Source organism: Corvus hawaiiensis, chromosome 12 (genome assembly GCF_020740725.1).
Source record: "Corvus hawaiiensis isolate bCorHaw1 chromosome 12, bCorHaw1.pri.cur, whole genome shotgun sequence".
Classification (NCBI taxonomy): Eukaryota; Metazoa; Chordata; class Aves; order Passeriformes; family Corvidae; genus Corvus; species Corvus hawaiiensis.
The window spans coordinates 14,281,674-14,297,662 of record NC_063224.1 but is presented as its reverse complement, the minus strand read 5'-3'; the positions used below and the strand labels follow the sequence as shown (position 1 = coordinate 14,297,662).

General features: G+C 45.5%; 1 protein-coding gene across 1 annotated transcript; it reads right to left on the bottom strand.

Moving 5' to 3' along the window:
- Positions 1–1,059: 1,059 nt before the first annotated feature.
- Positions 1,060–13,797, bottom strand: SHCBP1 (SHC binding and spindle associated 1). The gene is made up of 13 exons (XM_048317073.1): positions 13,687–13,797; positions 12,944–13,132; positions 12,225–12,340; positions 11,366–11,574; positions 10,502–10,594; positions 9,536–9,769; positions 9,264–9,429; positions 7,863–7,983; positions 4,032–4,163; positions 3,045–3,163; positions 2,233–2,319; positions 1,752–1,893; positions 1,060–1,515 (listed from the first exon to the last, which is right to left on the bottom strand). Exons 1-13 carry the CDS (start codon positions 13,787–13,789, stop codon positions 1,196–1,198), a joined length of 2,031 nt encoding a protein of 676 aa, XP_048173030.1. The 5' UTR covers positions 13,790–13,797; the 3' UTR covers positions 1,060–1,195.
- Positions 13,798–15,989: the final 2,192 nt, after the last annotated feature.

Genomic DNA, 15,989 nt, shown 5'->3' with positions numbered 1-15,989 from the left:
TTTAACTTACTCATCAATGGCATGGATGAGGGAGCAGAGGCCTCATCAACAAGTTCACTGAAGACACAAAGCTGGGAGGAGCAGCCAATGCCCCTGAGTGCTGTGCAGCCCTTCAGAAGGGCCTCAACAGGCTGACAGGATGGCAGGGAAGAACTTGATTAAGTTCGAAGGCAGTGCAGGGTCCTGCACCTGGGAGGAACAACCCCAGCACCTGCACGAGCTGGGGGTGACCTGGAACAGCTCTGAGGAGAAGGGCCTGGGGGTCCTGGTGACAGCCAGGCTGTCCATGAGCCAGCACCGTGTCCTTGTGACCATAAGGCCAATGGGATCGTGGGGGCCTTTAGGAAGAGCATTGGAGCAGGTCAGGGAGGTGACCCTGCCCCTCTACTCAGCCCTGGGGAGGATCAGCTGGAATGCTGTGTCCAGGTCTCAGATCCTCAGCGCAGGAAAGACACAGGACTCCTGGAGCGGGGCCAGCAGAGGGTGACAAAGATATTGAAGGGACTGGAGCATCTCTCTGATGAGGAAAGGCTGAGGGAGCTGGGCTTGCTCAGCCTCGAGAAGAGATGACTGAGAGGGGACCTCATCCTTGTCTGTCAGTGTCCAAAGGGAGGTGTCAGAGCAGGGACCAGGCTCTGCTCCGTGGAGCCCAGCAGTGGGACAAGAGGCTATAGGCAGGAACTGATGCCCAGGAAGTTCCACCTGAACATGAGGATTTATTTGCTGTGCAGTGACCAAGCACTGAACAGGCTGCCCAGAGAGGGTGTGGAGTCTCCCTCACTGGGGACATTCCACAGTAGTCTGGATGCAATCCTGTGCTGTGAGCTCTGGTATGGCCCTGCCTGAGCAGGGAGGTGGGACCAGACGACCCACTGTGTTCCCTTCCAACCTGACCCATTCTGCCATTTGATAACAAAGCTGATTTTAAAAACAAGACATTATCAAGAGATAAGCCAGGCTTAAAATGAAGTGCAAGGGAAAGAAGTGCTATGTGAGCATCACAAAGGCAGCTCACCAAGGAGATTTAAGGTTTGGAAAACATGAGACAAAAGAACCAAGTGAGTTTTTAGCCCCAGTCCTTTAATAAGGATTACACTTGGGAAATAAAAGTGTAACAACATAGCACAACTCCTGGCATGTGATCTGACCAGTAACTGTACAAATCCTACTGCAATGCCAGCAGGAGTCAGGACAGTCAGAAAAGAAAGATACCAAAGCTTCCTTTCCCATTCCATTTGAACTGATTGCCCTCAACAGAGACAAACATTTTCTGTGACATTAAGTTGTCATCAGCTTCTGTAAAGCCCAGTTCACTCAGTCTTTTCTTGTGCATCTGGCACTTCTTCGCAGAAGTAGCCCCAAGTACATTTGCAATTTCAGAGTTGTTTTCAGTTTGTTCAGAAGTCCCAGCTCGCTTATAAAGCTCCAACTCATCAGTTACACATCCAGGTTGTTCTTGTCTGGAGCCCTCGGCACAGGCTGTCTCATCACCTGCCTGGGTAGGTTGTGTATTCCCTAAGGCAGGAAAGAGTCAATGTCACCAACAGTCATGCAAAACAGCCACATCATTAAGAAATCCTGGAATTAATTTTCTTCAATCTTAGCATTGTCACCTCATCCCACTCACTCTTTGGTTAAGCACTTCATGACAGCCACAAATTTCAAATAAAAGTTATGAATTATGCAATCCAAAAACCTGGGTATACTAGACTTACTAGTTTTACAAGTTTCTTCAAGGAAAAGAAAAATACCTTTAGTTCCCTGTGCTGAAGCATCCTTCATTTCAGAGGCCATCACTGGTCTAACCAGGACCACACCATATCCTTCATTATTATGGATCATATTATTAACCATGGTTATCTTGGGAGCCTCATAATCCTCATCTAAGAAGTTCTACAGAACAAAACAGAAATCCAACATGTCACGTCCAGCTAAAGGGATAAAAAACCTTCCAGTTTTAGGTAGAATCAGTTCTCTGCATTGGCTAGAGCACAATTATTTGCCTACACAAGCAGCATTGCAAAAGGTATTTTCTCCTTCTGGCAGATAAGAAATAAAACCAGGTGACTGCTTTGGTGGTCAGGCCAAAGCAAGCAAGTCCCATTGTCATCATGTGTGACGTGTACAAGTTCCAGCACAGCACAGCAGGTTTTAAGCCAACCCAAACCTACTGGCACTAATGGATGCAGTGATAAGCTTTTGGCAAACCAGTACCTTGTGGCTGGGACTGACCTTGACCAGTATTCCCTCCTTGCAGTGGTGGATCCCATTGTGCAGCAGGGTGCACGCACTTCCTGGATAGATTTCCACACCAGCACCCTACAAGATACAGTTGGTAGCAGTTCACAAACAGTTCAGGCACATTTACAATGGAACTTGACCACTCCATGGCAGATCTTTGTGTTCATCTACCAGTTTGCACAATGCAAAACTCTTGTTACCCCTCCAGCTTCACAGCTTTGCTACCCAGCTCAAGCAGCATTACTCAAGGCTGAGGCCCCCCAGTATTACTGGCACCAGTCCATGAAGGCCTGCTGAAGAGTAGATGCACAGCTTTGAATTACTTGCTTGTTTTTCAGTCATCCCTCTCAATACCTCAAGCCCCATCATTCTACAAAATATCCAAATCAGAGTCCATTTTTGTGTTTATCATCCCTCTGTAAGAATCAAAGGTGCCAAAAAGGGCATTTCACTTGCATAACAAATGGAAATGAGAAAACTAGTTATGGGCAGAGAAACCAGGAAATCACTTTAAAAGTACTGCAGGACATGAATCAGCAATGCAAACAATGATTATTTCACAGATGTCCCCTGTTACTGCATCACTTTGCTATCACCACACACAGACCAGCCTGACACGTTTCACTAGAGGCTACAAGACCCCTGGGACCAATCTTGATTCAGTAACATGTAGCTGTCCAAAATGAATTTGTAAAGTTCTCTCCAGAGCGACAGAAGCCACTCTGTGACTGACTGCACTATTTCGAAAGAGAAACCTTTATTTTCAATTAGGCAATAAGTCAAAGTTAAGAATGAGTGTGTACCTTGGCCCCATAAAGATCTGAGTTTTTCATCAGTAGCTCAGCTGATGTCCTCACTGTTATTCCTGTGGTTTCACACTGTAACACACAATTCTCCAGCGTGGTTTTCCCATGATGGACATCTACATACACAGAAACAGTTATTGCTGGATGAACCAGTTCTGCAAAGACAAACGCCTCCAACACACAGCCTTAGAGCAGCTTTGCAGTGTGATATTTTCATTTCATCCACTTCAGATTCAATTCACTGATTTGTTCGTGTGTGGTTTGAACTCATGCTGTTTTTGTGGTCTAAGCAGAGACAAACTGGTTGAAGATTTGTCTTCAAGTTTTTTTGTCTTTTTTTTTTATGACAGCAGTAATTCTTTTCATTACATTCCTAAGAGACTTCTGGACTCAAAAGATATTAAATACATGCATACAAGTGTTAATAAACTTTTTAACATGTTTAAAACCCAAATTTCTGTTGAGGCAAAATATTAATTAGCATCTTCTGCAAAGACAAGGCCATGCCCAATAAACTCATTGGATACAATTTAGACTTAGTTGAGTGTCAGTTTGAAGGTGCTGGAAACAAAGCCCTACAGGACTCCTACAGCACATGCTGTTCCTCAGTGGAGCACTGGCTGAAGTCAGCTGCAGCTGCATATTGCCATGGAGGCTTTTCTATGGAAAGTGGAATTTCTTCCTTTTCCACTCAGCCTGACACAGGCTGCACAGCACTCAGAGACACAGCAGATCAAGTCAAAAGATCTTATCCCAGTATAAGAATAAAGTGTAAGAGCCACAATAGCTTGAAAGTACAAACAGAAGTTATTTTGATGTCCACATTATGAGCAAGTTAAAAAAAAGAGGGGGAAGACTTGATACTTATACCTGTAGGGCTCCTCTCTACAATATTTTGTCAAACTGCAACACTGGGTCCCCTGCTTTAATTCTAACACTATTTATAGAAGAGTCACAAAAAGGTCAAGATGCTTTTACACTTACTTAAAATCCCCTCCACAGCATCATGTTGTACTAACTTCAAATTGGAGATCTTTATATTGGCTCCTGTACAGTCAAAGAAGTTGTCTCCTTTACCTTGTTTTTCTATCACGACATCATCTGGCAGGCCATAGCCTAAGGGCAGAGGTGAAAGATGCAAGTTTGGAGAATATCTGGTGACAATGAGGTGTTCAGTACGTAACAGACTCTTAAATTAATGAAAGAAGTTTAAAGCTTGATGCTTTAATACCTTGAATAGGATTTTCACCAAGTGGCCAGGCTACACGTTACACCCCCTCTGTGCCAAGGTATGGGCACTCCAAAAAGTTACCTTACTTGAATAGCACACAACAAAATGCAAGGTTATTTGAGAAAGTTGAACAAATGGGTAACTGAGCTCACATTTGCCAAGGCCGAAGTTCTCACTCCCAAAAGTTACAACAGAGAAGGGGGGATGCAGGAATTGAGGACACACAGGCACCTCCAGTCTGCTCTCCAAGGACAGAAGTTCACTAGAACATGCAAAGCTTCCAAAGAACACAGCGGGGAACAGCAGCCACACCACAACACCAGAAAAAAAAGTGGAAAGGGCTTGATACTGTTAGTATGCCTCACTCAACTTCCCTATTTGCCTGGAATTTGGGGAGAAATTCAGCGTTCCTGTGTTGCACAGGCTCCCCAATTAATTCGGTTTAAAAAGAAGCTTTCACAAGCACATGCCAACATTGATTTACTAAGCCATCCACAGTTGTCAGCATTTAAGCACTTACAGGAAAATTTATGAGCATGTAAAGCTTTTATTGCTTGTCACTGACAAGAATCATGATAAGGAAAGCAATAATGCAACATCCATTAAAGCAGCATGAGTCCTATCATTTTCTGAAAGCACACACAAGATAAGAAGGGCCCAAGCAGAATGCCAGCTTTTAACCAAGTACATAAATTAATAAATACTGCCACGTGCAAGTAGAAAGGTTAAAAACAAACAAAAAAACCCCAAAAAAACAAAAAAAAACCCAAAAACCTGTGGTGATGCGATACTTTTACTGTATTTTCATATGTTCTCTGTACCCCGATGGTTCATCCCTACCTTCCCCACTTCTATTCCCAGTTGGCTTGCCCCAGACCCAAGCCGCTCCCCCGGTGTTCCCTATATTGTTGTTCTCCTCCCCTTGTTCCGCATCAATCACCCAAACCCCTCCTGTTATTCCCGAAAGTTCTGTGCCTGTCACCAGAGCCCCCCCTAATTACCCAAATATGGTCCCCGTCAATCCCCCGAGATCCTGCCCCCTCAGATACCTCCCCTCTTGGAGATCCCCTGAACCACCACGCCCCATTGGGGCCTGTGATCCCTTTCCCTCCACCCCTCAAGACTGTTGGTTTATGTGAACGTCTATCCCTGTCCATATCCCTCCCTTAGAGATCCCTATTGGTCCCCTGACAATTCATCCCCGTTGTAACGCCTCCCTTTATAAATTGTTCAGCTCTGATCCGGATACCCTCCAATAAAGTTGGATTACCTCCTGTGGCAAGCCTCCTCACTACTTTTTATCCTCCCCCTCGTCTGGGCTGCTGTGCCTGGAGCTTCAGCTCCCCTGGGCAGAGCTGAACTCCAGAGGAGCAGCTTTAAAGCCGAGAGCCTCTGGTTGCTCCCCACTCCTGTCACACACCACAGGGAGTAGCCGAGCAGAGGAGCGAGCAGTCAGTGCGACACAAAAACCAAAACCCAAACAACCAACCTTTGAACAAGAGTTGGCAGAAAGTTTTAAAGACAGGCAATTTAATGCAAAGTTAAGTGATTGATATTTCAACACATGGTATTACCCAGAAACCTTTTCCCACTGCTATGTAGATTTAGGGTCACCCCTGGAAAGGAGGGGGCATGGGACAGTTCCAGCATGGAAAACACCACAGGACAGCAAAAGTCAGATGTAGCTTAACTTCTCACCACTACAGAACGAGGTTATTATCCAAAGCAGGAGTTTAGGAATGATTGTCCTACAGAGTGCCTGCAGTTTTCTGACTGTGCCTTTAGCTTGCTTTACACTTCACCTCTGAAGCAGCAGCCCTAGAACAAAGGAAGGTTCACCTGCTGCCCAGGGGTGTTCGCTCCCCAGCAGGGCTGTGCCCCTGCCTGAGGCTGAGGGGCTCCACAGGCAGCCCAAGGCCACTGTCATCCACTGACACAGAGCACAGACAGAGAAGGGCTGATGCTGCAGGTTCCCAGCCAGCTTGAACAACTATGGCACAAGCAGAAGGGAAGTTCTCAGGTGCCTTTGCAACACCTTTTTGTCCAGCATGGAAGTTATCTTTACCATGACTTCCTGCAACAGCTACTGCTTTAGCCTTATTTAGCTCCTGAAAGTTTTTATTTATCCCTGACTTACTAATCTTCATACTTTCAACCCTGGTACTGACTTGCACAGAGGCTGGGAAAAAATAAAAGCTCTATGAAGCAAAGTCACATATCTTCCATGAGTCACCCCTTCATCCCAAAAAAGCCACCAAAGCAGTCAGCTGCTCAGATTAGTGCCAGCAAAGTTTGTCTTGATGCTCCTACTTCAAACGTTCCTGGCTGCTCCTACTGCTATAATACCTTATCTAACAGGAGTCCATATAAGAAGATTAAATACCTGACAAGTACTTGTTATTCAGAGCATGGTTTGTACTAAAAATACATATTTATGTGCCTTGCTCCTTAAAATAGAGCAGCTCATCCTTTAATGTGTGGTACTGCACTATTTGTATTTCAGTTTCCTCAAAGCTAGAAAAGCAATAAATAGCACCACACACATTTTAGAACAATGTCATTCTTGAGATAAATAAAGCACTTTATCGAGGTCCCTTGTCCTGCAGGTGCACTGGTTATCACAATATCTTTATAAATCGAACACACACAGGAGATGGGCAAGAAAGAAAATGACGCTCATAAAACAAGAAGGGCGAGAAAAATAAAAGTCCAGAACATCAGGAAATTAAACTCTCAGCCTTCTTCTCATTAAGAAGCTTTGACAAGATAAAAATGTAATTAAATAAGTGTATGAACAGCTGCAGAAGCCCCAGTGATAAACAGACTGTAACACTGCAACAGAGTGCGCCTGCCTAAAGCACAGGAATACACTGAGAAATCAAGAGTGGTGAGACAGCAACATATCCTAGGCAAAGCAGAAGTATTTAAAACACAAATATTTTGCAAGAAAAATTCTAAAATCACATCTGTTGTGTCTGTTTCTACAGAAAAAAATGTGTTAATCAAAAGCTTCCTCCTCCCCCTGCGTGCCTCCCACAAATGCAGTCAGGTTGGCAGCCCCTGCTCCCCATCACTGACATGCTCCAAGTGCCATCACTAAATCCTAAGAGCACCTCCTGGCTCCTTCCTCCTGCTCTCACTGGGGCTGTAGCAGCAGTGGGGCTCAGAGGCTGCCCGAGGCCCATTCAGACATGCAAAGAACCACAAAGACATTTCTCAAGTACTCTTAAGTTAGTAGAAGCCTCTCAGAATAACTTCTCTGTTTCCACTATTACAACAAGTAAGTCCCTTAGGTTTCTGTTGAATCCTGTCTATTACCTGCATAATCACCACTTATGCAGACAAAGAGGAGGAAATTATGAGTTTCTACCAATTAACAAAATCTGCAGTTTATCTGCACTATGGCTAACAAAACAGCTCACTCCACCCTGCATTAGGCACAGCTCTGCAGCACAAACAGGAATACTTTGCAGAAAAAAGCAAACGCTCCTGGCAAACTCTGCAGAGAGTAAATCCTTACACAGAGCTAGTTTAAGGCATTCCATTTACTTGTTTAAGGACCTTTAGACTAGCAAACCTTCTACCTTCTATCTCAACGGAATCAGCAATGCAGAAGACGCCATCGACAACATAATGACCAGGACAGATGATGACTCTGTCTCCTTCATAACAGGCATTTACAGCTGCCAGTGGATCACAGTGAAACTGCAATAGACAAAAAAATACAATCAGATCCCAAAGAATGCTGTAAAAATGGATGCTTTTATGCCCTTAGAGCTTGCTTTCAATTAAGTGCTGCTGCTTTTGCTTAAAAGAAACCCTTTTAATGGCACCAATAATACAAAATTTCTACTTTGAATTCAAGAATTGTAGCCCTCTGTGGACAAAACCAGCCTTAACACATGTCTTTGATGTTTGTGTCATGCCCATTCCCCCAAGAGAAAACTGTGGACACACAGATCAAGCAACACATTCACCCCAAAGCAAACTTCACCACCGCCTGGAGCCAACACTTCAATTGAGCCTAAGTGATTTGCCATGAATTTACCACAAAGAAATGGATGACAGAAGGTAAAGAAAATAAAAACCAAACAATTCAGCAAGTAGATCAGAGCTGGTCTGAATACTCCTGTGTTTGCTCGTGGTATGAGTCACCCCCAAACACAGTTCCAATACCACAGTGGTAAATAGTGTCCACATGGTCCTTTTCCTTGATAAAGAGGGCAGGCTGATATCCTTCACAAACATTACTGAGGAATTCTATACTGAAGGATGACAGCACAGAAAAACTACACCTTTATTGCATCCCAGCAAATTCCAAGGTAAACATAATAAGAGCATTTTTTCAGTTGCCAAGTCAGAAAATCAGATTTATAGCCTGGAAGTTATTCCAGGACCTTCCCCATGGCTCCATCTTGGCAAAGTGTAATTCATGAACATGATCAGAATACAGCAAACCATTTCATCTGGGTGCAAGGAATTCAGCCTGTTCTTAACTGCTGAAGTAGCAAGTCTTGTCTGAGTTCACTGAAACTAAACATAGCTGCTCCTGAAATAAATTATTTCCTACACAGTACCGAAGCAAGAAAATGACATTTCTTCCTTCAAACTCTAGATCATGATCAGCAGCATCAAGAGACATGGGCATTTCAAACCTAAATTCAAGTGTTACACCTTACCACGTTTCACTGTAGAATTATTACAGGTTCATCTCATTTCCTACACACAGGAAGTTAAGTTGCTTGTATAGAGTACTCAATAGGCACAAATGAATAAAAAGAAATTATTTGTATCATCCAGTTTTACCACTTATTGTTTAAATTACAGTGACTTTTTTGTTTTGAACTGACAAAAAAATCCCAGCCCTGTAGTGTAGTATGTTGCAAATGTAGTATCTTCGTATCTTGCACATGGTAAATTAACTTATTCTTCCACATCGTTTCTTGAGAGGAAAAACTATTAGCAGACAATTCCTGTCACTGCACCTGTATTTCTAGGCCTTCACAAGATTCTGGGCAAAGTTTATCCCTTGCCAACAGATGAAGCAGACTTGCTGTCATGGTCCAGGGCACAACATGAGTGACCTTGGCACCCGTTGGTCTCAGTCCTTTAGCCTGGAGGCTGCCATACTTCTGGTAACCAAACACGTACCTGCAACAAGAGCAACACAGCCAACAGCTCTTCCTTCAGTAAACACCTCCTCTAAGTTATGCGATTGCCCTTAGGAGCCTCCTCCCCGCACAAACCTACCAATTACCTCAGCAGAGGATTCTCAATTAGTTTTAGCTTTTGTTTTAAGTGCTCCACTTTGTCATACAATTTTAGTCCTTCCACCATGGAAACATTTTCTGCTTCTGAGTCCGAATCATTGCTTGATATGCTGTTCCTCACATTTAAAAACTTCTCATAAAGTTCTTCACATTTAGCCAACAAGTTCTGATAATCAGCTACCAGCCCAGAAGGCACCCGGTGTTCCAGGACATCATAGTGCCTGCAATTCAGAGCAAGGGGTCAGCACATTCACAATCCACAAAGACCAAACATGAGACTGGAGAGAACCTGAGGAGTTCTGCATCAGTGCTTAAGTCAAAGTTCTCTGCAGTCTGCATCAACACTGCTCCACTTTATTTGCAAGCAGCAAAACGAGAAAATCAGAACATTTTACTTTCTAAATAGCTGCCCATCCGCCTTGAAAGATTGTATACAACTATCAGAAACTCACTCTAAAATAAAGGCATAAGCACAGCCATAAAAAAAGGGTAACAATTTAGAAGGTAATATCTAAGCCTTTATTAGAAAAACTAAGAGAGATTCACACACATTCTTCCTGCAGAATGACCGATTTACAAGTTTTTGTTTACATTCAGCTCCATTCTGGTTTTTATTTTATGCCCAGAGGTAAAGAATGGAGTATCCTATGCCAGCCTTTATTAAGATTACAACTTGTACCAGTGTGAGGGTGACTATTGCTGAATTTAGGGCACCATCTGATGGAATGCCAAAGACTACAGGGAAAAACTGAGGGCTCAGAAATCAAGTGGCAGCCTCAGTTGTGCTCTCTTTCCATACAAAATTTTGACCAGCTGACAGTGAATGCTGTTACAACAAACTTGCTTTGGTTTACGAGTCAACAGGGTTTTTTTACACCTAATTTTGAGTCACTATTCCCACATGGCACATTCCAGTGGTTCTGCCCTAAGAACAGCAAAGGTGTTGCACTCACAGTCTCAGTCGAGGCTCAACACATCGAACGAAGTAATCAAACTCATCCTCCTCCTCCTCGTCCCACGTCCTCCAGATGCACTGGTAGAAGAACCTTTGGAAGCCAAGTGTGAAATCATACAGAGGAGAGCAGAGTCAAGAGCACTGGAAACACCAATGTAACCAATGTGAGAATTCACCTCAAAGCATCACCTTTCTCTAAATTCATGCTACTGTCCCCTAAGCTGCTCAGTACACACAAGTCACCTCTCCTGTTGCTTACCTGCATAAAGAGTTTTACTTTGTCTCTAAGTTTAAAATTCATAATAATTTCCTACTTCCTCAAAAGGGAGTGAACAGCTAAAAGCTGGATTTGAAAAGCAAGACTGACACTCTTCATATTCTGAGGCTTTTTGGTTGTTTGGTTTCGGCCAATCGCCCTTCAGCTAAGCTTTCTTTCTGACAATGTAGGTCATTCCTCCTATTTTAGCTTCTTTGTCCACTCCTAACAGCCAATTTTGTATAGAGATTTCAAACAGCATGTAGTGCCTGAAAGAAAGGAAGATGGAAAAGAAGAAAAAATATACAGAATATGTAAAGAGACACCTAAAGAATAAAGAGCAAATTTAGGGGAGGAGGCAAAATGCAGAAAGAAGAACAGGACCAAAAAAATTAAAAATCCACCAAAATGTTATTAAAGAGAAAGAATAGTGTATTAGGCTGCAAGTGACACAGTCACTCTGGGGTGAAAAAGAGAGGGAAAGCAGTCTCCTCAGAGTACCAGTCATCAGATTTACTTTGGAAAACTTGGCTTGTGGAGCTGCCAGCATGGCCCAAGAATTCAGGACAGGACGCACGGGGTACTAGCAGGGCGTAATTGTCCTACCTGACATGCTCTATGGCTAGTGCTGTCTGGTCAAACTCTCCTGACTCATCATACACAACCCACAGCTCCTGCAGCAGGATCTGATGTTCCTTCAGCTCCAGGAGCTCCTGCATGCATTCCAGGGTAAAGCTGCCATCCTGGGACTCGCACAGGAACGGCTCACTGAGCTGCACAACTGCCTTCAGAGCCAAGAAATTCACACCAACCACCTGTGGGAACAAACAGCTCTGCAGATTCCCTCAGAACTGCAGATCCAGCTGAGGGAGGGGAACATGATGTGCCTCAGCCATGGCCATTCTGGGTCCCAACTGACCCACACAAACCAACACAAATGGCACAGTACAGCCAAGGCCATCTCGACAGCTGAATGATGACCCGGAGTTAAGCTTCTCACATCCACAATGCTAGAGAGCCTTTCCCACATCCAAAACTTCATTCAAATCCCTCATAATGCTCATAGCAAGGCCAGTAAGTTGCTCTCTTTTTTTTTTGTTTTGTTTTGTTTTGCTGTTTTAAAAAAATGGCAAAAGCAGTATCCTCAGACTCAAACAAACCAATACTTCACAGCTCTTTGGGACCCCTTTGAGGCTCATTTTTCAAAGTGCCCACAGGATACAAACAATCCAAGTTTCTTCTTAGTCTGGGCCAGTGACAGCCATTTTTGTCACTAACTGGACAGAAGAGCTGAGAGGCTACAGAGTTTTTCCCTCCTCAACCATGTGATAAAACTGCAAGTTTGAACATCCAAGGTTTGCAACAGGGATGTATGACCTGGACATTGAGAGACCTAGAAAAGTCTGTTGCAGAGGTAAATTATGTAAACTGGAGACAAATGCCTGAGCAGCAGCGATCCACTCACCCCAACAAGGACCTCAAACACATCAGTGCGCCAGATTGCCTGCCAGCCAGAGGGCTCAAGGACCTTCCCCAGGTATTCGGCTATGAACTGCTTCACCTCAGAAGCTTTGCAGTCAGCTAAAAAGAAATTGAAGACATACATTTATGCAAGGAATGGATGAAAAGTCCTCCACATCACTGGAAAATGAAAGTCAACACAATTGAAATGTTCCTCTACCACCTGTCATGTTGGACTTCATTTTGTTTTGCTCGTGATAACCATAAGCATTTTTGCTAGTTTTCTTAGTATTGAGAGAGCTGGAGACCATCTGGTTTGTGCTCCTCTGAAAGACATCCAGGACTCAACATTCCAGTCACTGAAGGTTTCAGTGCCAATCGTATTAAGCACATAACCTCTGCCTTATCTTAAACAGGTTTACAATACACAAAAAAATTCTAGGAAGACCAGGTAAAAGAAGGCACAGAATCCACTATTAACACCTCTGCCTTTCCATCACTCAGATTTTATTTACTTATATTAAAATTACTGCCTCCTGGTCCACCAGCTAGAGCAGCTGAGGTTACAGCATAAGTGATGACAGGACACTGTATATTTTCCAGCCCCCATTATTAAAGGCATCTCGCACCTTAATATACAAGTGATTCCATTTAAACTAGATCGTTTAAAGTCACTACAAGAAAACTGACACCACCTTATTTGCCTATGAAAAAATTACTTACCCAAGATGTAATCCTGGTAAGCTCTGAATCGCTCGTAAAACAAAAGATGATCGGTGTGAAAAATATCTGGAAAAAGCACGTTCCCGTCTGGCACTGTTCTTCCTAAAGTAGTCCCTGGTTTGTCACGACTGCCATAGTCACTCCAGGAGTCAGCACTCGAATCACTCTCAGCATCTTCCCGGTGCAGATCTGGGAAGAGGAGCGGGAGTAAAGCAAACCCCACGAGCTGTCAGTTCAGCCACTCACTGGTCTATTCCCAGAGAACTCCTGTTCAGCCCAAGGCCTATCAGGAACCTGCTTTCTACGGCACGTCTTAAAATTATCCTTGATGAAGCGTTTCAAACCCATACACATTCCTCGACGCCCATTTCAGCGCCCGTAGTAGGCACTGACAAACATACCAGAACTTTACGATTAAAAGGAAAGAAACCCCACCACATTTTAGTGTTGATTTCCAGAGCCATCCCTACGTGCGCTCCCTCGTTTCCAGGCCGGTGCCCACGCCCCGAGCCGGGGGGCGGCTGCGGGGCCGGCCGGGTACGAGGGACGTTCAGCCAAGCAGGCGTTACCCTGCCCAGGGGGCGGCCCGTGGTGGATCCGAACCCCAGCCGGAGCAGCCCGGACAGCACAGCCTGACCTGGCCGCTCCTCGCCTCCACACCATCCACAGCTGCATGCCTCGGGCACCGCCCGAGCGCGGGGCGCAGGCTGCCCGCGGCCCTCCCGGCTGCCCGCGGCCCATACCTCTCTCGGCCTGCTCGGCGCGGTCCCGCGGGCCGGCGCCGGCACCGGCAGCCGGCGAGTCCCGGCCATCCCCCTGTGGTCCCGGCGGCCGCGGCTCCGCCATTCCGCCTGCTCGGCTTCAAACCGCCCGGGCCGCCAACGGCCGCGCCGGCGCACGCCTGGGGAGCTGCCGGCCACCAGCGCCGCGCCCTCATTGGCTGGCGGCAGACAGCGCCCCGTCTTTATTGGCTGGCGGCAGAGAGCGCCCCGCCCTGATTGGCTGGCGGCAGCGGCGGCCGTTGGAGCGCGGGTTCCTCAGCAGCCGCCGCTGTCCCGTGCCTGGCGGGGCTCGCTCTGCAGCAGGGCGGGAACAGCGCAGAGCGGCCGGAGCCTTCCCCATCAGGGCCAACCGAGCCCACGGACTGGTGCGGTCCTGGCAGGCAAGGGGCCGCCCTGCCGGCGGGGACGGGCGTTCCACACACAGCCTGGCGGCCGGGGATGCTGCCATCCCTGCCCAGAGTGGATGCACAGCGCCCGGAGAGAAGGAGCAGACAAGCCGCAAAAAATGTAAAAGCACCCAATAATCAGCACCCTCAAAAAAAGCAAACAAGACAAACAATAAAATAAAAAAACCCACCAAAATTCAACACCAAATAAACGAACTAAGACCCCAGCCCACGACAAAAGGAACGGAATTCTCTGGAGCGCCGGGTAGCCCCGCTTTGCTTTCAGCCCTGGCCGGTTCGTACACAAAAAGCACCTGATCAAAACGTAAAACACGGGTCTGTTTCATGCCCCAGCCCTTCTCCTGACACCACCCCGTATGTTTCGAGCTGTGACCACAAGCACCGATAGGGATTAAAGCCAAAGCAATTGCTCCGAAACAGCCGTGGCCACGAGAGGGCTGCCTTGGATTTCTGACAAGGCGATGGAGCAGCTCCCACGTCAGAGCCGCTTGTGTTCACTTTCCAAATATCGCTTGTTCTGCAGCAGCAGCACCGTGACCGCAGCATCTCACGTTCGGAGTACGCCAACAGCCCAAATTGTTGTAAACGAGGCTGAGACTTTTTGGAAAGAAAAGCCAGCCCGTTTATTTATTAACAACTGAGAGCGGGGACCCAAGCCCAGGCTCCGCGTGACAAGCCACAGTCAAACAACACACAAAAAACTGTGACCCACGGGGTACTCCCTTGGACACTTAAGTTCCACAAGAGGACCCGGGACAGAGTCCCAGGACAATTCTTATGCCCTCTGTCAGTTCATGATTGGTGTGTTTTGGATCTTTCCTCTGATTGGCTAATTTCCAGGGCTTCTACTGCTCTTTATCAATACGCATTTTTGTCCAATCATTTCTTGAGGGCGTCGAAGATTGGATGATTCTTCATCCAGTAGCGGTCTAAGCTGTTGACATCACCTGCATGAGGTAATCTGCTAGTCTATCACATCATCACACCTCAATTACATCCCACTTAGAGTTCACACTTTGATATTACACCCGTACAGTTTCGCAATATCCTCAATTAACATGTTCATCTATTTAACTATCAACTCCCCTCTTTTACTTCTCATGAACAGTAACAATCAACGCCCTGAAACAAATTCATTTATTACACAAATCATCCCGACATTACCGGAGTTGGAACTGCCGTAGGTCCACTGAAACCAACTCTTGCCCATCATAACCCCAGGAAGAGAATGGCTTAGTCCCCAAGACTTTTCTGTCATACGCTGTCAGACTTTAACCATGATAGTGGGCATGGGTGTTTAACCATCCACTTGTAGTTTTGTTCTATCAAAATTAGTTACAAAATTACAGTTAAACACCTAAGCAAAAGCTTATTTTTTGGCAAGCTCAGGCTTTCAGTGCAGCGTGTTTGTAAATAAAGTGTCTTTAAATTGGCACATTTTAACTTGATTAAATGGAGGGAAGGGATGCCATCCAGTGGGATTTTCACAGGCTGAAAGGGGGCTCTTCGCGAAATTCATGCAGTTCTATGAAGCCAAGTAAGGTTCTGCACCTGGGTTGGGGCGATCCCGAGCACAGGTACAGGCTGGACAGAGAATGGACTGAGACTATTCCTAGGGAGAAAGACTTGGGGGTGTTGGTGGATGAGTAACTATATAACCATAAAGTTATGGGTATGGAGGTTTCCATATTATTTAGATGTTTAGGATTTTTTTTCTCTAAATAAGTACAATGAATTCAGGGACTCCTCAGGGCTTACAATGGGAAGATGAGTTCTTCCAAACCAAGGTGAAACACTGGCACAACACTGTGATCAGGACAACCCATTTACCCCTATCTCTTTTGTTTACAGAATAAC